Raw genomic sequence first — 24346 nt, forward strand, 5'->3', positions numbered from 1 at the left:
TTCCTCTTGTTCTCAATTAGAGGAATTGTTGACATAACTCTTTATATTTTAAGGTCTTACGATTTGGGAAGTCGTCAGTAAAGGTCTTTCTAAGAGGCTTCACTTTCTAATTTGCATGATTAAAAATGCAGCTTTTGCAATTTAAAAAAAAAAAAAAATTTTAAACATTGATGCATCTTTTATCATGCCCTTATGTCTGTTTCTTTTACAAATTAATAACATACTTGTAACTTTTACAGTTTTACAGACTTTTACAGTAAAAAAACATGTCTTTCTGACACAACTTCATATCTATCCATGGCAGATTTTACAGGTCTAGACTAGAGCTGAGCAATTAATTGCATTTGCAATAATATTGCAATATGACAAAACAAGATTTTCTAATCACAAAGGCTGCAATTTCACTGGTCACATGATCTGGTTACGTGACTTGTGAGTGAGCGAAGCAGAGCAGAGCAGGGAGCGAGAGAAGTCAACACTGTGTTTTAACCGGTTGCACAATGGCGTCAGGCTCGACAGAAGCTGACACATCTGAAAGTTTGGTACCAAAGAGGGTCAGCACGTCCGTTGTTTGGAATTATTTTGGCTTTAAAAAAGAAGACTCTGCGCAACAACATGTGTTGTGCAGAACCTGCCTTGATGCTGTTGCTACCTCTCGAGGTAACACCACGAATCTTTATCAACACTTAAAAAAAAACACCACAAAGCCTTTTACGATAGTTGCATGGCCAGAATGCCAACAACCAGTGCTTCAACTTCAAGTAAGCAAAGTACCAGCCGACAGGGATCACTGACCGAACTGTTAGAAGGTTTTACTCCGTATGAACATAATTCGAAATGGCACGTAGAAATAACTCGAGCAATAATAGAGTTCATAGCGAAAGACATGATGCCCATTAATGTAGTGACTAAGCCTGGGTTTACGGCTTTGGTAAACAAAATGGATACGCAGAATGCCCTCGTGCACACATTTTAGCCAAGTTACAATCCCGGAGCTATACAAAATTTGCAGAAACAGAGTTGCAGCGGCGTTTTTTGCAACTGAAACTGAAGGATTTATTGCTTGTTTGTTAAAAATTACATGAGAAGAAGATAATCACATATTAAATCGCTATATTGAGGTAAAAAAAAAATCGCAATTAGAATATTTTCTAAAATCGTTCAGCCCTTGTCGAGACTCAGAGTTGTGCAGCACATCTCCTTCCAGCACTGAGCCAGCCTTGTTATTGCAGCTGTGTTGTCTACAATACACCTCTTGTTGCAGCACAGCAGGAGGCTGCTCTGCTTCTGGCCTCTGCGTGCGTGTGTGTGTGTGTGTGAGCATAATCACATTTTTCTCCAGCTTTCATACCACAACTCCTTTGAGTAGCCTTTTAAATTTGTTTGGTGAAAGGCCTGCAAACTCTTTAAATCTTCAGACACACATGGGATAGCGTATTTCATTTGTATCCATGCTGATATACTGTCACACACACACAGGCAGGTAATTTGCATGTGATTATTTGCATATTGTACTAAGCAAGCACGCCTGACAGACCACCTACTGCTCAGCTCGAGCAGCATCTGTCTGATACACAGCTTACATGATGTATTACTGATAGGGCCGGTGTCATCACTGGAGACTGACAGGCAGGCGAGGTCACCTTCAGATGGAGATAGAGGGGGGGGGGGGGGAGGACTGAGCGATGGATATCTTCAGAAGCAGCTAAAACCATACAGTCACAAATAGTTGAGCTCGTGGTGATGTGGGTTCTTCAAGGCTGTGTGCAATGTCGTTTGTCCGGTTTCCCACTTGGCGCGAAAGATCTGGTTTGCATGCATGTACTTCTATCCGCTGCTTATTTTCCCACTATCTCCTGCTGGTTTCACCTCTTCTTTCTCTCTTGGGTGTTTGTGTTTATTTTCTGTGCATGTATGCGGAAATGAGCTTTTGCGGTGTGTATTAGGTGGATCATAAATATTCCAAATAGCTGTGCATGCTGCTGTGTGCGCTGGCCTTACAAAGCAACACACACAAATGCTGGAAGCATCTGTGACTGTATGTCACTTTCACACTTTCTCCCCACAGACACTCTTCTGATGGTCTGACAGCTGTGCTTCGATAAAGCAGACCAAAGCATTCACACTCTCATAGGCATACACACATGTTCCTTTACCACCAGGTCTCCATCATCTCACTGGAAAGCAAAGAAATCGTTCCTCATCCCTCCCCCACAGACGCAACCTGTCCACCCTTCACACACACACACACACACTCCAAAAACATACACTTAAGCCTGACAGTTAAATTTGCATGTCTGTGTGTTTTTTTTGTGTCAGTTACACTAAGGTGAGACATTGATTAGCATTGCCCAAAGCAAGCCCTCTAATTTCCTGTCTTCTTTACAGCACTCAGTGAGCACACAGCTCCATCTCTACTTTACCTTTCTTAGGAGAATGTTGTCTTGTAGCCGTACACGCACGCGCACACGCACACACACACAAGCAAATTTTAGATGATCTGTCTGGGCAGACATCCAATATGGAAAACCCACACGCACAAGCTGATATTCATATCCTTTCTGCACACGCTTCTCTGTGTGCATTCCTTTTCTTTTTATTGCAGTGGTCCATCCAGTCAGTAATAGTAAGATGTCTCATTTCTTCCCCCACTCTACACACATTAGGCAAAGCTGATACAATATATTACAGCGAAATGAAACACCATCGGGTTTAAACACTCTGAACAACGCACAGAAAGAGTCTATCTTTCAAAAGAAATGCCAGCATTCCTCTGTGTTTTTGTCTCACTGAGTTCTGACTCACGGGTATTACCTTGAGACAAGACAAGTCTCTGCTCTCCTGAGAACATCCCAGGTTACACACAAATACACACAAGCTGGTAAATACACTAACACCCGCATGAAGCTCTGTATCAAAGTGAGATGGCTTAGAAGCTGCTAAATGAAAGGTCGAATGCAGGAATGGCAGTGTTTTCTGGCTTTAACTGTATGTCTCCCTGAGAGGGAAAGCCTGGGATATGAAGTCAGTATTATGATATGAACATCCAGATATGAGTCCTCCTAAATGACTCCATCTGTCTTCCTATAGCCTGCATTTTGAAGTCTTTCTTGGATCTGCATTGTAATCCATACTCTTCCAGCGTTACAGACTTCTAAGAGAGTCCACTTAACAGACATCCCTCCTCAGGCCCTCCTAAATAAACAAACTAGATTACTTATTTCATTATGCGTTATAAATTCAGCTTTTGAATTTATTTTGGGACAAATCATTAAGATTTATTTTCATTGATAACTGCCAATTAGGGCCTCATTTAAAATAGTTCTGACATTAGTAACACAGGTACTTATGAACAATGTGGCCTGTTTTTTTTTTTTACCATAACAAAACTTTAATCTATAGCACAGGCATGCTTTGTAATACAACATAATTAGAACGTATAGTATGTGTATTTGAAAAAAGGATATTAAGCTAACAGGAAGTGCACCTGTCTTACAAAACATTAATCAAAATTTTAAGTCAGAGCTTAATTTAATTTTAATCATCTACACTGCTTCTCTCTGGCTTCTATTTTGCTCACAAAGCAACTTTAGAAGACAATAAATGTAAAATAAGTTAAAGTTTAGCCTGTTTGTACAGTAGAAGCCATTGAATCACGCTCAGATCTGATTGGCTCAAAATGCCAGGGTCCACGTGAAGGTTCTGAAAAACTTGATGATGGGAAGGGGCTTAAAGAGTGAGGGCTCTTCTTGAGAGACTTGTGAAAGGGTTTTCATAGAATATTTATTTTAAAATGTATCTTAAATCACAACTTGTCAGGTCCCTGTTTTTATTGGTGTTCTTTCATTAATGACCATCATTTCTGAATCTCTTCTTTATATGAACACATTTTGTTGACTTCAGCAGCGCTGCTCTCTTTACCACCACTTAGCTCTTCTTGAGTTTCTTGGCTAAAAACTGCCATGCAGCAGAAGTGTGTTGGAGGCAAAGACAAATATTTGAGTTGGACTCTGCTTAACTGTTTCACGAAGCAAAGTAGCCAGCGCGAGTGTTCTCACTGTTTCTCACACTGCCTAGAAGGAGAGCTCTGTGATCAGCTTGATGGATTTTTCATGCTTGTCCTGCCTTTGGGAGGTTTTTATGTAGAAGAGGAGATTTAACGAATGCGGGTGCAATTAGCCCTTTTTGTTACCAGAATAAACTGTAGCAATGTGCTAGACCTCAGATGGAGTAGTCATGTGTAGTGCTTGTGACTCTCTACTGTGTAAAGAGTGCCTGTTGTTTCGGGTATGATCCACCATTAGTGACCCTCAGCCCTGAAGTCCTAATTAGTATCATCTGTGAATTCCATGTGACTCGACTCCCTTCCTCTTTTTTCCTTTACACTCTTCATCTTTTTATTGCCACAATTCTTCTGTCTTGAGCCTGGATGGGAAAAGAACCTGTTAATATCTTCAGATCTGTTGTTGTCTGTCATTAATTTGCACATAACACGGCAAGTGAGCCTTTCATGAAGTGTTTTATGCACGTTTTCTTAAATCTATGAGGGAGGGGGAGGTGTAATTTAAAGCAGACGTGAGAGCTCATGCTCAAAAGGCGTGCACACATCGTCCACAAAGAGAAACGAGAGCAAATCTGCTCACTTTGAATCGGCTAATGCTCATCCAATCCAATATGGACCCAGGCTGACAGATGGGCCCAGTGTGTTCAAAGCAGAGGGTGCCGATTTAATATCCAAACAGGTCAAGCCAAAGAGAATCTGAGAGAGAGGCACCCCTGTGTAGACATGGCGTTAAGGTCCTGCCAGCAGCGCCACCACAGCTGGGACTTACCTCACCTCCTCGTCGCCTGCCCCTCCCATAAGCCTCCTACACTCTCCATTTGTTCTCGCTGCCAGGCAGGGAAGCGGCTTGTGCACAGTTCCTCCACTCAAACATTGTAATCAGCATTTGTTTAGTGTTATTATATATGTCTCAGAGAAGGAGGCTTGAGAGGAAAGCCTTTTCTGCAAGCAGCAAAGTGCTCAGATGGAGACTCATAAGGAGAAGAGTGGAGTCCTGCTGCCTCTGGCTCTGGTGGGCTGATTTCGCCATGGTTTCTCTTACCTCAAATACAAAGTCCCAGCCTGACCGACACTACTGCATGTTTAAGAGAAGAATAGTGGTGCTTATTCTGAAAGCCTGTTATTTTGTGTGCATAGGTGTGCATGTCGTTTCACACAGCAGGGTGGCATTTCTTTTAAACAACCTGCATTGTGAGTCGCTGAGATGTCAAAGATTAAATGACCACAGCAGATCTGTTGTACAGGTTTTTAGTGTGTGTGTGTGCGCGCGTGTGTGTGTTTGTTTTCTGCCGTCCAGATGGAAGTGCTTATTGAGTGCTGGTGTGCTGGCAGATCACTCTGACTCGGTGAGAGCGGGAGAAAATAAGGGAGGAGAAAAAGCAGAGTGGAAAACCTTTCCAATCAGATCCATCATCTTACTGCGTGCGTGTTTATACAAGTAGATGTGTGATCTTCCCATCCAGCTTTTCCTGCCTCCCTTCTCTAATCTTATCATGTCAGAGCAGCAGATTAGTCCTCCCAGATCTCATCTCGGCCTCCAAATGCCTCAATCAGCCTTTTGTTCTTTGGTTGTGCATGCTCTCCCCTCACGACAGGCAAGGTGAACATTCCCACACTCTGCCCTCCCTCCCATTTTGAGCTTTGTGTCAGTGTCACACAGCTACCAGCCCTGATCCAACATACCGAAGGCTCTCCTACCCCTGGGGCATTAGCTAACTAAGCAGCCTTCTAGCTGAGCTGAACTGCTTGACATTCCTTGCTAACACTGAGTTTCTGCTGCTGTTCTCGTCTCTTTGACCTCCTCTTTTTTTTTTTCCTCCCTCCCTGCCTCTCTTTCTGCCTTCTCCTTTGTCTGTATATTTGAGCTCTGTCTCAGCTTCCTCACATATGGTTGCCACCTCCTGAAGGAAGTCATAGAGCCTGACTGCTGTTGCCACCAGTGCAGGGACGTGTGTGTGTGGGGAGGGTCACTAACAGAGTTGGCAGAGGAAGAAGAGAGTGTTTGGAAAGGAGGGAAAATAAACAGAGGTTTCCTGTTAACAAGGTGCACTGCTGGGTCTGTCGTGTGGAAGCTGGAGGATCTGGTATTGTTTAAAGCAAGGAAGGCTGTGGTGCTAATGTGCAGAAAGGAGCAAGAGAAATAGGAAATTAGGTTTTAAGTTTGCAGACAATGACCACGGTGTCAAGGTTAATGTGAACAAATAGAGGAATTTATCATTTTCAGAGCTTTTGCAGTAATACAAGTTTACGCTTAATCACAAGTTTGGCCTTTTACAATTAAGCCTTCATCATCAACCAGCTTTAAATGTGTGCTTTGTCAAATAAACCCAAGGCAAAAGATGATCAGATGCTATATAAATATGATTTGGCTGATGACTTTGCATGGATGACAAGCTGTACTTCGTTTTTTTTATGTTTTTTCCTGTTCATGTAAAGATGATCATGCAACCGTCTGTTATTAGCTCTGAAACACAAGTGTCATGATCAACATGGATATATCCATTTAAGCCCTAAAAATTACTAAATAATAACGTGCACTTAATTTTTCATTTAGCCTTTATTTATCCAGGTTAGTCTCATTGAGCCACGATGTAGTCAACGTGAGGCTAGTAATAATGCTGCTGTGAATTGCTGCTGTTCAACGTATTGTTTTTATGCTACTAGTGCTTAGTGTATTTTTAGTTAACATTTTTCTTAGTTCATATCTTAAATCTTATTACTGTTTTTCTTTTACATTTTATACTTTTGTTGAATGTAGCTGGGACCTTGTGTACACAATTCCGTTCCACCACATGCACCACATGTGGTGTGTGTATGACAAATAAAGAACCTTGAATCCTTGAATAATGTCATGGTACATCATTTCTGCCTTCTAATCGTTGAAAATGATTTGCATTCAACATGGTTTTGTTGAGACACCCAGTCTGACACGAGTACTGATATAATGTTAAAAATTAAATGCAAAGACAAAAATTAGAGGAATGTACAGTGTCTGTGTGACAGTGCACTAAAGCATTTTCCTCTAAAATCAAAAACTATTTGTCATAAACAACTGTGATCTCATCATTGATCAAAATAATTGTGTCCATAATTATGCAGCCCTTGCAGTTTATACTCTCAAACACGGAAACGCCAAGAGGGAATGCTTTGGCTTTGAAAAGTAGTGTATTGATTATACAGTCTTTTCCTTGAAACAGAGAATTAATCCTTCATTCAGTCTATCATTTTAAGTGTATACTTTTACAGATATTCTCCATTAAGTAACAGCTGCTTTTTAATTCATTTAAAGACAGCAGGTTTAAAGAGGAAAGGCTGACCCTTGTACTCCCCTCTTACACCCAGTCTTTGTAGTATTGTGGCTGTATGCAGAGGCCCTGGCTGCAGAGTTGACTGCACACACATGCAACAACACAAAGAACACTGCACAGCCATTATGGACCCAAGGGGCCAGCCACCTTTAGTTGATCAGAAGCAGAATTAACAGCCTTACACAGTACTGGGCTTGTCCAAGATGTGTGCTTTAATGTTATTTTATTTTTTAAGATTGTTCTTTCTGCCTTTACTTCTTTACTTACTTAAATTATATACATTTATTTTAGTACCAGTCTTTAACCCTCTGAGATATGGCCTTTCTACATTTCCTGTCTGATGATGAGTAAGTTCAAGAACGCCACAGGCCAGTCGGAGCCACTGGAGGGAGAGGTTGCTATTGTGTTCATACCTAAAGCATGACTGTCAGATTTATATCACCTCGGTGAATAAAAGGGTAGCCTTGTGCCCTGGGGGTTTCAGTAAAGCAGGAGAGTTTTAATTTAAAGTCTGAGGAAATGAGATGGCCTTACTATGCCTACTACTATTTAATCCTACTTCTTATTCTTTTCTTATTTTGCTCTTTTTATCTTTTCTTCCCTGATCTTTTACACTTTTTCCCTCTGTTTTTGTTTTATTTACCCACTCAGTGGTGTGTTGGAAAGTCTTTTGGCCTCTTTGCAGTGTAGAGAATTCCCAGGCTTTATGGCCCATGTGGAGGGAGGGCAGCACCATGTTTAGCCTCTGGCAGGACAGACAAAGATGTCTGACATTGTGCGAGGCTCAGCTATCCTCAGCTCTCCACGGGCAGCATGGAATGTCTCTAATCAATTCAGCATTGTGGTCCTTATATGTTCTCACTCTGTCATTTTCTGTGGCAGGCTTAGCAAACCCAGACAATGCAACTGGTAGTTCGTTTGTCGAGTCTGAGCTGTCTGTCATCTCGCCTCGTTTTCTCCTTGTATTATCTAGCCATTTTTCCACCCTGCGTGTTTATAGAATTGTGATAATTGAATGCTATGCTCAACTCCCACTAAGTGCTCCATATGTTGCTCTCACTCTTTCTCTCCATTTCCCTCCCTCTTTTGCCTGAGAGGGCTTTACGTTGCGGTGAGCTTCATAACAGCGATCCGTTCTGGAGAGTGGAAGCTACTCTGTAGCAACAAAGATACTGATGACATTTTGCTTTAGAAAGTTAAAAACATGTATTTTATGTCTAAGAATAATGTGTGTTCATGCATTATTCCACTTGCCACATGCAGTTTTGTTTTCATCTGGCTCTCTGCTCCAGCGCTCTTTGATTTTTGTGGTTTTACAAGCAGAAAATGAAACGCTCAGATTGCACACAAGTGGCGTTTACAGTATTCTTAAAGTATTAATTATGTATAAGCACTAGATAACAAGTCGTTCTGCTGTAGTAGGCAGCCTGTTTGTCTAGAAGGCAGCAGTGTCGGTACACTGGATAGACAAGACACTGGGGTGGGCTGACTGCTGGAAAAGAAGGGGGAGGGACATGACGTAATTGCACACATTTTTTCACACACAGTATGCCTTCATGCTCGGGGGGTCCTTGTCTTAATCCATCAGTATTGCTCTCTGCTGAATCACAAGAAGTGTGTGTGTGTGGCTGTGTAATGTTGCGTGCATGGCTCTTATAATCATCCAACGCTGTAAATGCAGCTGAGAGACTGCATGCCAGCTGCTGTTTAACACGTCCAGGCTCACTTATTCGCTCCCTTCCTGCTCAAAGGTTGGGAAAAAACAAAGGAAAACAAATGAAGATGTGGTGGAGTGAACGGTTGGACTGAGTTAAGTGAAGGAACTGTGGGGAGAGGAAAAGCAGAATGGAGAGAGTAGGAAAGTCAGAGGTGGGCTTGAGGTTAGAGGGAGGTAGTGATTTGCTTGGCTGCTTGTGCTCAGCTTCCTCCCCAATGACATAACAGAACAATGTACTTGAAAGGCTTTAAATATCTTTACTTTAACCTTGCGTTCCTTCACACACAAAGATGTCTGCACACAAGCGTGGCTGTTTGTCTGCTTCTTCCCCTCATATTTTCCATGTTTCCTGTCAATCACGGGTGGTAGCGAGGGTGGTGCAGGTGTCTGTTTGCTGAGTGCAGTGCTGCTGAATCCCCTAATAAAGATGGCTTGAGCCAATAGGATTGTATGGCATTCCAGCACCCAGCTGAGCAGACTTTTTTTTTTTTTTTCCCCAAACAACTGTGATCGTCTGTTGGGCTTATATGAAGGTACAATAAATATTTTATGACGTGAAATGAAAACAGTGTTTTGCCCTTTTCATCCCTCACCTCAACATTGGCCTCAGTTTTTACTATTTTTTTTCCCGCCTCCTTCTTTTCTCCTGTTTTTTCTTTGCCTTGGTGAGTCTCTTTTTGCCTCAGTGCTGCCACCTCCTGGTCATTTTAAGAATTGCCAGCTGTTTCTGACTTGCACTTGATGAAAACGCCAGTGGGTGGCAGCAAAAAATGAAGATAAAAGTCCAAGTCCTTGAGAAGATATACTGTACTTGTCCAAGAATGAGCTGTGAAAACATTGATGGGTTGTTAAATAGCTCAATTGAGAATTTATATTAAATGAAGTCTGATCTTTTTCCCAAAATTGTTATTCATCGTAGCTCCCTCAACAATGACCACCCCCCTGTTTACGTTATTAAATCTCCAAATGCCCTACAATCCCTTTTTAATTGACTTGGTCTCTCTGTAGGCTTTTTGGCAACAGTCTGTGCATGTCGTAAACAGTGCATCTGTACACCGCCTTTCTTTGCCAAAAAGGCCAGTTTATGACGTTGTAATCAAATCAAGTGATATCTGTTTATCTTGGTGTGGGAGCTTTCTGTGTCTCCTGTTCACAAGCTCCGTCTCTCTCTGTGTATGTTTCAGAGTAAACGGGACCATCTGCTGATGAATGTGAAATGGTACTACCGCCAGTCAGAGGTGCCTGACTCCGTGTACCAGCACCTGGTGCAGGATCGCAACAATGAGAACGGTGAGAGTGCCCTTTTTGTTTTGAAATGCACGTGTGTGTGTGTGTATACGCAACACAGAAGGGTAAAAGTAAATGCAGCTAAATTCTGTGTATCAAAGCCCCTCTATCGCTTCACAACACGTGCACACCTACTTGTCCCCGCTCTCCAGGCTGTTGTGTGATATGGGAGCTGGCTGTGAATTGCATCTCAAACAGAAACCAGATGACGCTGTCCCGCGCTGCCAAGCCAATCCCACAGCCCTCTGCTGTTTCCTGGGTAACACTCCCTCAGGCCAGACAGCAGCACTGTCAAGTGTTAATAACCCGCAGTGTCATGTGGCCCTTGAGCCTACACCCTCTCAACACTGTCGGTGCCAGAGGACTCATCACACTCTAACACATACACATCTACAGGAACACAGGCACTGTCAGGGATGTTTTGCAGCTGAATATAGGATCTGATGACAACAAAAGAAGGTTGAAGATATCAGCTGATGGATCATTATTTAGATGTTATTAACAAAACTGTCATATTAAACCCCATATCTTTTTTTTTCAGATATTACAGTTGTAGACAGAACCATGTAAAAAGTTTTAAACCACCCATAATTTTTTTTATGTTTTGCCTCCAAGGAGCTGCTTTTTCACCTGTTTTCTCTCAAGTTCTTGTACTTTATCATGACAGTTCATTGTGTGCTTTACAACATTAGAAAAGTGCGAGAGACAAAGCAGTCTGGCCTGAAAAAACTATAGACAGCAGATTCATTTGAAAGTCTTGCCTTAGAAAACCAGCAAACCTGACACAGGATCTGAGAGATCCTTCAGTTAATCATTTACTCTGTGCCAGGTTCCTGGTTAATAACTCTTTGAAAAGTAGCTTTGTAACCCAAAAATCTCTCTCACAGTGTAATATATTTACTATTTTTTTTATAAATCTAACTAAAACAATGGGAACAAGTTGTGCCAGTGTATCAGACTGCTACCGTATTTTCGCCCTATAAGTCACGTTTTTTTTTTTTTTTTGCATAATTTACATGCCCTGCAACTTATATGCCGAAGCAACATATTTATGTATTTTTTCCCAAATTTATAAACCATTTTTTGGTTGAGATATGAACATTTTCATTCATTCTGACTGAAAAAATTGAATACTACCATTTTCACATGGCACTCGAGTAGTATGGCATGCCGTTGTATCATGTAATAAGTAAAAGTGGCTATTAATGACACAATCGGCTTGTTAATGACACAATCGGCTTGCCATATCCTGCCACCTTCATTCTGCTCGCTTTGAGCAACCAGCAAATCAGCTTCATTTCACTGCACCGCCCCGGTGAAATGCAGCTAATTTGACCTGTAAATCCTTATTGAGTGAAGTCCTTTTATTAAGTAAAAGTTCAACTGAGTCACACCTTTACTATAAAGTCAAGCAAATGCATAAATGTTTTAGGTGCTTATCTTGTTAAATTTTGAAGAAATGCACAGCCAGCGTTCCTCCTTCCTGATTTCCTCCCTGTCTGCGCGCTCCCAGAGCACAAAGGCAGCAAATACTTTTGAAATGCAGCTGATTTGACCATTAAAGTCCTTTCATTAAGTAAAAGTTCAACTGAGACACACCATTGCTATAATGTCGCGCAAACAAATAATTGTTTTAGGTGCTTGTCTTGTTAAATTTCGAAGAAATGCGTAGCGACTCATCCCTCTGCGCGTTCCTACTTCCGCATATTGGGTTTTGAAATGCAGCTGATTTGACTGTAAAAGTGGATTTATTAAGCAAAAGTTAGACTGAGACACACCTTTACTATAATTTCGAGAAAACAACTAAATGTTTTAGGTGGTGATCTTGTTAAACTCTTGTTAAAGTCCTCCTGTGCAAGCTCCCACGGTCATCATTTGGCAGCCAGTCGATTTTTGGCACACCGGCCCACATTTCCTGGTTGTCAGCGGTGACGCGTCACAGCAGTGACACAAATTAGATGCAACGTATACGGCAAAGCGACTTATTTGTGGATTTTTCCACTTTATTCGACATATTTGGACTGATACGACTTATAGGGCGGTGCGATGTGTACGGCGGAAAATATGGTAGTATCAAGTTCCTAAAGATCCAGTTAAAAGGATTTTATTTTTAATTTGTTTTATTTTTGTTTAATTGTCTATGTTCAGTACTTGGGTCCTGTGGGTGTTTAAAGTACTCTATAAATAAATCTGGTAACAACACTGGCTCATCTTTTGAGCTCAGAAATCTTTTTATGCCTGAATGATTCCTGCTTCAGACACAAGCAGCGTAACAAACAAATAAAATAATTAATTGAAAAAAGTTGCCAAAGTCCAAAGAAAACCTCTAAAATACCTTCAGGAAGACGGGAGAACTATTAATCAAGATTACTTAAAAAGATTACAAGAAACTCTGGCTGCCTGGAAGCCAAGTATAAAGTCATGAGGGATAACTCGAGACTTTTTCTCAGCACCGTTTATCTTTTAAGCTCGGTGTTCCAAAAATGATAATTAATTTGTCATGTTTATCATTAATCTCTCATTTGTTTTTTCACTATTTTACATCTTGTTCCAAACGTTAGCAAGAACAGCAAGAACACTGTCTCCAGATTATTTTGTAACTCATTTGAAGCCTGAATCTAATCTGTACTTTTCTTGGGAAAGCTGCACATTCTTTAAAGGATTTTTTTTTTTTTTTTTACTCAAACTCTGTTTTGGAAAACTCACCTTGCTCTGTCTCATGACACACAACCTCTTCCTGCTTGTAGTGGCTCACCTTTTCTGAGTTCGCTTCACAGAACACGACAATAAAAACGTAATCGGTCAACAAATAGGACATCATCACAGCTGTAACTAAACCGGAAGCTGAGCCGTTTTCTTTGGATTGAGATGATCTACTAATCTCCCTTTGTGCTGCTTTGCAAACCTCTTCAGTTCCCTGCAGCATGCTGCTGTCTGCAGTCTGTCACTGCAGGATTGTTACAATTGATTTCACGAGGTCAGACCATGCAGCGGGCCACTGCTCTGGTCTTTGGCCAAAGATAAGTCTTTGTCTTCCTTTTAGAGATTCATCTCATCACCTGCTGAGATAATTTCACTTCAGAACGGGACATTACGTGCTCCTCTCGAGGGAATACATTTGTATTGACTTTATTAAACTGTGATCTCTGCAGAGGTTCTGGCTACTGTGTTACTGTATTAGTTTATGAAGGAGCTAAATGCATAGTTGTTTTTTTTTTGTTGTTGTTATATTTGCAACAAAATTATAAGCTTGGTCAGTTTGTTTGGTAAATTTAAATTTGTATTGAGCACGTGTTTGTTTTCCTTTCTGCAGACTCTGGACGTGAGCTGGTCATCACAGACCCGGTGGTCAGAAGTCGAGAACTCTTCATCTCAGACTATGTGGACACTTATCATGCTGCTGCTCTCAGGTACACAAACGCTCGCTGTAGAGCTTTATAAATAAAAGTAAAGCTGAACTTTTGGAACAGGATCAGTTTTCCTCAACCATCTTTTAAACTCCGTCCGGTGTGTTTCAACGATTGTGGAGCAACTCTCACTGTGGGGGGAGGGTTTAAGCTCTCTTAACACCTATCAGATTTTATTTTTGCTTAGTTTTTTGTTTGTTGAGTTCAGTTATGTTTTTTTTTTTTATTTAATTTAGTACATATTTTACAGATTTTTTTTTTGTGGCGCCCTCTGCTGTCCTTTAGGCTTGACAGTTTTTTCTCAGATTCAGGCAACACTTCTGGATTTTATTTGGTTAAAAAGCATTTACATAGAGTAAAATAATCAAGTACATTTGGGGAAAGTTATATTTTACTCTAAAACATTTTTACTATTAAGTCAAATTTAATATTGAAGTAATATTAGGAATGTTAATGCCATATCATTGAACTATTTTTATTTTAAAAAATGGCCCCATTTTGGTCTAAAACTCAAACTCTGAATATCTCTAAAGATGCTGCAATGAGTTTGATAAGAAATATCCAGATGAGTTTAAATTTTACTCAACAACAAACTGATATCAGCACTTGATTATTCCTGTGTTTCCGACAACTTCAATAAATCAATTTTAATTTTTTTAGAAAACTGATTTATACGATTGTGCAAATGTAATACAGTTTAACACTTTAAAAGGTTTAGTCTAAACTAATAAAATGAGTAAAAATGTGTAGAGACAGTCTTAAAAAAAGGCCTGAAATGTACAAAATTAGATTTTAAAAATTTTCAGGGACTGACAAGTTTTGGGAAAAAGAAAAACTGAGAATGGAAAAAAAGCAAAATTAGGATACTCTTATATTTAATGCATTTCTAGAAAACACTAATCTGAGATTTTTTTAATTGCTTAAACAAGATGGGTATTTTGCACCTTTTATATCAAATATGAACGTTTGGGTTTATTTACCACCAACGTGGTCAGCTTCTGGAAACAAGAAACTGAAATAATTTTCTTTTTGTGGAATATTTTGTTTATATTTGTAAGGTCATTTAGGAAAGGGCAAGTAACTATTTGGTTGAGAAGCGGATACAAGCTCACGTAAAAAAAAGAAAAGAAAATGATGGAAAATTTACATTTTGGGATATTAGTTATCTGTAAGGTTCTGATAAAAAAGTAAAGGAAATTTTACATTTAACGTGTCTTAAAAACAATAAACAAAACAGTGTATCATTAAAAAAAATCGTAAATCACTTGCAGTTGCAGGCAGTTACTTTTCTTTTTGGAATGCAGCGTGTAATGGCATTTAAAATAAATGAACAGTTTTTTTTTTTTATTGAAAGGACAAATCCTTTACATTAACATATAGATAATTAAACCGTAACATTGTACAGAAATGGGGAATTACAGTAAATTTATATACATTTGTGCACACAAAAAATAACTTAAAAAATGAGTCTGGAAAAGTACAGAATCTCAAAATGCAGAATAGTATTGCATAATTTATAAATGTGATGCATGCCTCCCATTAAAACACTTTATACACTGCTTCAAAGTCAGCTACAGACAAAGGAACGCACAGAAAGATGCACCTGTCTGAGGCGCTGCAGTGCTGCTGCTCTTTGTTTCATGTCAGCAGAAACACGCAGGTTTAATCAGCGATCATTCGGCCTCCGTCTCTTCATCTGCTCCTCACTAACTGCCCCTCCTCCTCCTCCTCCTGTCCCCCTTCTCTTTAACCAGAGCCATCTGCGAGCAGCAAAGCCATGTCTTCCAGAAACCACCGATTTCAGGGAAAATTAGCTGCAACCTCTCCTACACAGAGCTCCCTTTGATTTGACTTACTCTCCAGGCTTTAGATAAATGGGAGGGAATTCCAGTGGGATGCGGTAATGCCGCAGCGCTCTGAAGCCTGCTCTCCTCAGCACCCTTTAATCTTTTTCACAGGGGAGGAAAATACCATTTCTCTGCCAGGCAGCCCCAACTCCTTAGGCCTGTGTTGGTTGTTATTTTGGTGCAGTAGGACACTAGGGTGCTGGATACAGGAAATGGTATCAAGATGTGGTCAGAGCCTCTGCACCATCAGATCAATGTTTTTGGTGAAGGGTGGGGATGAAGATTGAAATTCCTCTTTTTTTTTCTGTAGCATCTGTCTCCCACATCTCAGCAGCAGGGGACAAGTTGGAGCTGGCATGTTTGTGGCTTCAGTAGCCCAAGCCTGATGTCTCGCCACAAGTCAGGACTCACTGACTGACAGCAGATACCTGCTGCTGTTTGTTACTTCTAATAGATTAACATCCAAAGAGCTTTAATTCCAGCTTCTTCTGATATTGTCATGTTAGTGTTTTTTTGTCTAATAGAGCTTGTCTTCTCTCCTACAGGGGGAAATGCAACATTTCCCATTTCTCTGACATTTTTGCTGCCCGGGAATTCAAAGCCCGCATCGACTCCTTTTTCTATATCCTCGGATACAACCCAGAGACCAGGTGAGCTGCTCTGTTTACATCCTCTGATAAATGATCATGGCTGCCCCTTATCATTTCCCTCAAGGATTTATATAAAACACAGCTACATGTAAACATTTGCTTCCCTTCTTGAATTATCTTTCTTCCTCTGTCAAGACACAAGGAGGTTTAAAAAATGTTGAAAGGAACATCTTTCCAAAGTGAACCCCCCAAAATATTCTGTTTATGTGCCCATAATTTAAAAAGAACAACACCACAGCCCTTTACAATAAACACCAGAAGCAGTTAATATGTTGCGCTGTCCTGAAAAATACTCAAAAATATTAACACACATTTAAATCAAATTTATTTCCTTGTTAGGTGATAAGATTGTTCCATCCATCCATCCATCCATTTTCTTTACCCGTTTATTCCATTTTGGGTCACGGGGGTCGCTGGTGCCCATGTCCAGCAATCACTGTGCGAGGGGCGGGGTACACCCTGGACGGGTCGCAAGTCCATCACAGGGCCACATAGAGACAAACGAGACAAACAACCATTCACTCTCTCACTCACACCTAGGGGCAATTTAGAGTTACCAATCAGCCTAACATGCATGTTTTTGGACTGTGGGAGGAAACCGGAGTACCCGGAGAAAACCCACGCATGCACGGAGAGAACATGCAAACTCCACCCAGAAAGGCCCCTGGACCGGGGTTTGAACCAGGGACCTGCTCGCTGAGAGGCAGCAGCTCTACCAGTTGCGCCACCGTGCTGCCCATAAGATTGTTCCATTTTACCCAAATATTTTAGATTTTATTTAACAGTTAAATGTAAAAGCATGCAGTGTTTAAGGACTTTTATCATTAAAAATTGATAAGAGTTGAGTATTTGAACACATTTTTATATAAAATACTGCTAATTTTTTTTCAATGCTGAGAAATTAAATACTTAAGTTGGCAGCTTTAAAATTATTGTTTTTTTTATTACAGTCTTCTGTTTTTGTCTGGTTACATGATGCTTTCTGCTCATTAATCCTGATCATCTTTTCAATAAACAAGAAATTAATTTAATGCTGTGTAATTACCGGTAGGGGGAACGAGCTGAGAACCCCCTCCCTGTGGCGTTTTAAACGATTCAAGCATTGATTTTATGACTGAAATTACAAATAGGTCAGATTTTAATTACATATATCTTCGTATCGATTTCATGGAGCATATTTTTGACATGTGACATCAGGAGCAGCACAAGTGAAAATAATAGATCGACTCAACTGTTCGACTCTGCAGAATGTTTGATGTGACATCAATACAATTTGCCTGGCATTTTGAAAACACGCGTGGTTTCAAAAATTATATTTTATGAAGCACTTTGGGCTAAATGTGCACAATAAATTCCTGCTGTAATAAATATTTTTCTTATTTTCTTGTATGCTTTCTTATGCATTTAGATTTTACTTATTAGTTAAGCTGCATCCAGTGATCTTGTCTACTGGTGTGAATGGTTGTTCCTAGAACAAAGTTGTAAAAATTCTGCTTTGTCTGTTTTGCTTATTTTACAAATTTTTCAAATGGTGTTAGTAACAAGACATTTACTGAATTATGGTCAATTTCATAGCTACTGTTGTGCAATTGTAGACATTGTTTGCTTCAGACGGTTATTATTCAGACTTAACATGGATGGTTTGCAACTCACTTTACTCTGAATGTGTTGTAGTTATCCACTTATTCTCCTCAATATAAATAACCATATCTGTGTTACTACTGCGAAACATGATGGTTTAAATTGAAGCTTTCTGTTGAACGTATAAAATGTTTAAAGTGTGAGTTTTATTACTGAAATATGATCTCAAAGAGGTCTCAGTCTGACAATTAGTTAATTTGATGCATGAGGATTTATTTGATTCTCCTAACCGATCATTTTGACTTATCCACATATCAGGTGAAATATGAAATTTTAACCTCTTCAAAATAAAAGATATTCTAAATAATCTAGCTCCTTAAACTGAAGTCTTTACAAATGGCCTGACTGTGGTGTCATCTAGCCAAAATTTTAGTTTATGTTGGAGAAAACTGAATAATAAAGCAACACGTAATGAAAAAAAAAAATTTAAATATTGCAACTTTTATAGGATGTACATTTACAACTGATTAATTTTTGGTGCCAACCCAATAAACTCACCTTAGAAAACACCAAAGTGTGTATATCATATTTTCCAGCATATAAGTCGCTCCAGAGTACAAGTCGCATCAGTCAAAAAAAGCATCATGAAGAAGAAAAAAACATATATAACTTGCATTTATTATGCATCACCGCTGACCCGTCGCTTTTATTATGCATTTATTTAATGGTCAGAACAAATTCATTTTGCCTGGATGTCGCAGTCCCATCCATCCATCCATCACGGACGGAGCCGCTAGCTCTCCACTGTTCCTCCGCCTGCACCAGCTGAGTGACGTTAGCGCGCACACGAGGACTCGCTGTTGCAGTTCTTAGAAATTTAAAGCATCAGTCAAAAATTGCGTTATGAATATGGGAGAAAAAAACCGTATATAAGTTGCTACGGCGTATAAGTTGTAGAACTGATAAATCTATGCAAAAAAAACAGCGACTTATACGCTGGAAAATACGGTAATTCAGTCAGTTTTACAGTTATTGTGCTAAAATTAGGTGTAGTGGTAGCTGAGAGTCATCCACAGCACATACTGCGAGTTCAAATCATTGCATAAAAAGGTTGCTTAAAACTTTAGCATTAACTGATGGAGCTAACTCTGTCTGTTAGCAAAATATCTCATGAACCTCTGGATCAATTTTAGTATAACTTTTAGGAAATAATCACTGGATGTACATCTACAACTAATTAACTTTTGGAGTCAGCTCAATTCAAGATGGCCACCACAGCTTATTGAAAATATACAGCACATAACTGTCATTTTTACAGATATTGAGCTAAAATGTGTTGTGGTAGTAGCCGAGAGTCTTTCACATACTCTGAGCATGACATCTCGAGACATTATATAATTTTGCCCAAAGCCTTGTATTTAAGGTTTCAACAAGACGGCTACAACTTTATTCCTCATCCTAAGAGGACTGTTGCTTAAAACTTTGGCTTTATGGTGGTGGTTATGCATATATTAAAATAAATTCAGAATTAATTTTTAAACTGTTGTGGGATGAGCTGATCTTGTGCAGCTCAGTGGGTGAACCCTTTTAGTTATTATTTACTGATGGTCACTTGTTGCGGTGACAGCTGTCCTTGTTAGTAGCACCAAGGGTTGTCAGTCAGGAGCCCCCCCTCTCCTTTGGGGCCCCTGTTCGGTCCCGGCCCCCTCCCCCTCCTCCTCTCCGCTTGTTTCGTATTCAGAGCGAGGTGTCTGCAGCGTTGCAAATTCCCTGTTTATTATGGTGCAGACATGCGAGCAGAGACGCAGCACATCCTGCATGTGTGTGTGCGCTCGTGTGAGGTCGCTGCGCATGCTCAGTAGCGCCCACGGAGGAGCGAGCCGAGCCTGACGACGTATGTGCGTGCGGGCTGAGGTCACAGCACAAGCTCAGTGAGCACCGCTCCGGAGCCGAATGCGTGCGTCTCCATTTTGAGCGCATAGATACACAGGCGCGCGCGAGAGGGGAGCTGAACCCAGCGAGCATTGTGTGCAAACATCGTGTCAGCACCCAGCCTCAGGGCTCCATGTCAGAAATGGACGATCTGTTCAGTCCCCGGAGGTAGGTGCGCTCATATTCTCCTGCTCTCCTCCTTCCTCCTCCTCCTGTGCTGTTATTTTCCAGGAGCGTTGCTCGGCGTTTTATTTGCACGACTCGCATTTCCCAGCTGTCTGACAGAAGTGTGATGTTTGCCACCAGTCCGCGTCACTGTCATTGTGTTTGTGAGATGGAGGAGTGTGCACAATGCCTTCTGCGTGATGTGGAGCATGCAGGACCGTCACTGCAGTCACGCGTCGGCGCTGCCATAATTAGACAAATCTAAACATATAACAGTGTCCCTCTTTTATCACGTCCTCATAAGGGCGCAGTGCTTCCAGCGCCTCGGTCCTGACGTTGCTGGTGTAATGACGGTACGGAGACCCGGAGAGGCTTCCCCGGCTCCATTTTGCGGCTCCTGTTTACAACCGGGATGCCATGATGGCGCGTCAAGAGCTGCAGTGAAAGCTCAGCCGGCTCTGCCATGTCTGCATGCTGCTTGTTGTCACACAAACCTTTAACTTGGCTCTGTCTTCGCCGTGCTGCAATTATGTCAGTGTGCCACAGGCTTGCGTTGCGATTGGCTGGAATTGATGGAGGGGGCGGGGTTTACCTTGATTACGCACACGAAGTTGCTCAGGCTGTCACTTTGTTTTGGTTCTATTAAGAAGCCTGTAATTACTTAGCAAGATTGTGTGCTAATGCCATCTTAAGTTGAACCTGTGACCAATGTTTACAGCTTATTAATGAAAAGAATAAACATTGTAACTTAGCTGTCTGTTAATTCATTCTTCCAGATTAGTGTATAAAGGAAAAAGTATTTGTAGGAATTATTACAATTAACAAAAAGGCTCATCCTCTTCGTTGCCTTTATCTGTTTCCTTGTTCAGTATGCTGGTTCTGTTCAGCTGTGCCTGCAGTCTTTTTGGAAACTCCTCTGATCCTCCTGCTGCAGTCTGTATTCTGCTTCATCTCAGAGGACCTTTGCAGCATTAAAGCTGGGCTGTCTTCAGACGTGCCGTTTTTATTGTGGCGCGCAGGTCCTCGTTTGTCATCCTTACAACTTCTGCCAAAACACTGTGGACCTGACCGACTGCACGTTGTCAGAAACACGTCTGCAGAACTTTCTTTGTTCAAAAACAAAAGGCCAGCATATTACCGTGTTTATATTCATTTATATTTGTATTTGTTGGCTTCAAGATTACATTAGTTTTTATAATAATAATTTTATAAATCAGTCCTATCTTTCAAGTCACACTTTAAATAAATCTAAAATAGTATGAAAGGATCATACATCTGTAAAAAATTAAACTAAAGTTACAAAAAAATATGAGCACATTAAATGCAATTTTATCATTTTATTGTGAAAAATGGTATTTGGCCAATAAAACATGACGTAGAGCCGATAACGCAGGAAATAATCATATTTCGTTTTTATCACCACCATATATCATATTCAGTTTAACAACATTTTAGTGCATTATGTTTGGATCTTTTTTTTTTTTTATCCGCAGAGATTGTTATAAAATGAAGCAAAAAAATTTAGGCGAAGCTCACTTCCTGCATCCTCCATTTAGCTTTTGGGCTTTGCTGATGCCTTGATCTTTGCCAGCGCCTCTGTCAGCCTTAGTTCAGCACGGTGTGGATTTTGCTCGAGAAAACCGTATCTTGTTAGAGAATCTGTAAAGGAGGAGTTCTGTTGGGAAGAGGAAAAGGGGGAAGTCGGGTCACGTATGCACCCGTCACAGGATTTGTGTGGGTTTGAAGGTTGTAAAGAGACCAGAGGGGTTTTGGCCTCTCAAGTTTCCTCCAGGTCTGCGTGATGGAGTGCGAGCTTCTCTGGGTGCAAATCACGCTGACAGATTCTGGGCTGCCTCGTGCTTGCTTGTATGAAAATCAGTGTTGTTGCCTAGGCAACAGAGGGGAAAGGCTTTTCAAAAGGAACATCTTGTCATTTTCTTTAATCCACTGCAGCTGGAGAATCGGAACACTATTATTAAATAGCAGTTGCTATGGCTACCAACATTTGTACCAGCAGCCGATTTCCAGAGGCTCTCACCCTTCACATCCAGAGCCAGCTACCCTGCCTCCACCTTCATCATCCTCCTCCACCTCCTCCTCCTTTTAGGGGCTTCTGTTTTATTGCTGCATCCTTAATATCAGGTCTCTAAGTGTGCTCTGTACGGCTTACAGCCAGCCAGGAATATTCTTCTGTAATCTGTATTTTATTTTCAGAATAAACCACAATGCACTTGTTGCACTTTCAGTGTTCTTACCCATAAAGAAGTCCACATTATTCTTTTTTTTTTAAATATTTTATTACAGCTTATACGCATTTGTCCTTTAAATTTTCTGCTTCGTATCCTTCCGTTTAGCTGTGTTGACCGAATTCAAAGTGCGCAGGCAAATGTTTCACGGCTTGAAATTTTAATGGGTAAATATTTAGTTTCAATCCACTCTCATTGTCTCTTCTCAGGCGATTAAACAGCACACAAGGGGAAATCCGAGTGGGGCCGAGTCATCAGGTGAGTCGTTGTGCAGCACACATCAGCTCTGAAACAAGATGCTGCCTCTCGTGTCAGAATCATCGTTAACATTTGCCCGTCATTAACACACTCTTTCTATAATGCTCAGGCAAATTTTAAATTCAAATGGAAATCATTTCTCAAACTGTTAGACATTTAACTTTTTTTTAAGAGTTTGTGCAACAAATAGCTTAAAAAGACTAAAAACTACATATTGCCTTGTCTTCGCAAAAGTATTTTCACAAGTTAAAAAAGGCATACTGTATATCTAATTTTTTTTTAAAGAAAATATATTTACTGCTACTGTTTTTATATAATTAGGCAAATTATATTTATAATTTTTGAAACAATCATTTTGTCCTTGAGAAGCTTTTAATTTAATGTACAGATAACACAAAAGGCTTTACTGCTTTAAATCACTATTTGGAATTTTTTAGCATTATGCTATAATATTAGTGTTTCACCAGTACATTGTTCATTTAAAATAACTTCTCCCAAAAGGGAGTGTTTTAGTTTTGTTTTATTGTCTGACACACACACAAAGGATCATTTCTGTTCATGTCAACTTTATAACCTTTTCCAAACCTTTAAATAAATTGTAGCTGGAGCTCTTTAACTACATTTTATTACATTAACTTTCTGTGTGATTGAATGTTTTTGTCTGCTCGTTGTGTGGAAAACAAAAACTGCTGTTATACTGTTTCAGCAAGTGATGACGGTTTCTCCTTTAGAGAGTTTGTTTTATTAAAAAAAAAAGATATCATTTCAGTCACTCTTTGTTTTCTTAGCAGCAAGGACAGAAAGTCATTTGAGTGATACATTTACGTGTGAAGATGTTGAATCATTGTGACTGCAGCTCGTCTCCGCTGCCACCATTCAGCCACACAGTGAAAACTTGATGACAACGGGTTGAAAGCTGATATTTTCTTCAAGCATGCCTGCTATTTGCAGTGTGAAACCATCTGCCTCTTTCCCCCTCCATGGACCTAATTAGGCCAAGCTCCCGGAGCTGCAGCCTTTTCCCTCCCCTGGTGGCCAGGCCGTGACTGAGAACGAGGAGCTGGTCTGGATGCCAGGGGTCAACGACTGTGACCTTCTTATGTACCTCAGAGCTGCAAGGTGAGCCCAGGGAAACTCAGGTGCACACACACTTCTCCATGGCTGCAGAGTCCAAGACATTACACCTGGTTCACCAAAGAAATTGACTTTTAAAGATGAATTCAAATGTGTGTAATTCCAAAACTTCTTACTTTTCCAGTACTGGCATCTTTGTGTATCTGCGTCATTTCTGCACAAAAAATATGCCTGAAAGAGTTGTCAGTGAAAGTAAAACTTTTGGAAATCCTTTAATTCACTGCTTTTCACGAGATCTGGCATCTGTCATAGTGTTATAATTGGTTTAATGTTATTCTTTTAATTAGATGCTTGTTGCAGTTCACATGTCTTTTAACAGGTTTCCTCACCTCTTTTGTTGTCAGGAGCTGCAGTATAACCAACCAGTCTGTCACAACGCTGATCATGTTGAACTGTCAGAGGGCTTTCTTTTGTTTTGAATTTTAAGAGTACAGTAGTCCCTCGCTACTTCGCGGTTCGTTTATTGCGGTTTTTCAAAATAAGGTTGGACATGACACACAAGTGGCTGATTGATGGATGAGCCGCACAATTGGCATGGAAATTTTATTTAAAATAAATTATTTTAAAAATATTTAGCACATTTGTGCAGCCCATACTGCTGGACAAACTTCCTGCTGCAGCTGATCAGCTGCTCACCGTGCAGAGCGGTGCTCGCAGGTGGCAAAGAGCAGAGGAGGAAAGGAGCTGAAATCATAACATTCTGTGCTCTTTTAGAGCGTTTAGAGTTTAGAAACATTGTTTAGAATATTGC

The 24346-nt window shown here is 40.4% G+C and overlaps 1 protein-coding gene across 1 annotated transcript in view; it reads left to right on the plus strand.

Annotated features, from left to right (window-relative positions):
* The window catches only part of rerea (arginine-glutamic acid dipeptide (RE) repeats a), a 137490-nt gene that overhangs the window by 86055 nt on the left and 27089 nt on the right, over positions 1–24346 (plus strand). The window contains exons 4-8 of the mRNA XM_037684903.1: positions 10273–10378; positions 13689–13785; positions 16175–16279; positions 22413–22461; positions 23456–23580. Coding sequence (XP_037540831.1) covers positions 10273–10378; positions 13689–13785; positions 16175–16279; positions 22413–22461; positions 23456–23580 — 482 coding nt within the window. The remainder of the gene's footprint in view (positions 1–10272; positions 10379–13688; positions 13786–16174; positions 16280–22412; positions 22462–23455; positions 23581–24346) is intronic.

The sequence above is a fragment of the Nematolebias whitei genome, chromosome 11 (genome assembly GCF_014905685.2).
Source record: "Nematolebias whitei isolate Nwh7 chromosome 11, NemWhi1, whole genome shotgun sequence".
In the NCBI taxonomy this organism is placed as follows: domain Eukaryota; kingdom Metazoa; phylum Chordata; class Actinopteri; order Cyprinodontiformes; family Rivulidae; genus Nematolebias; species Nematolebias whitei.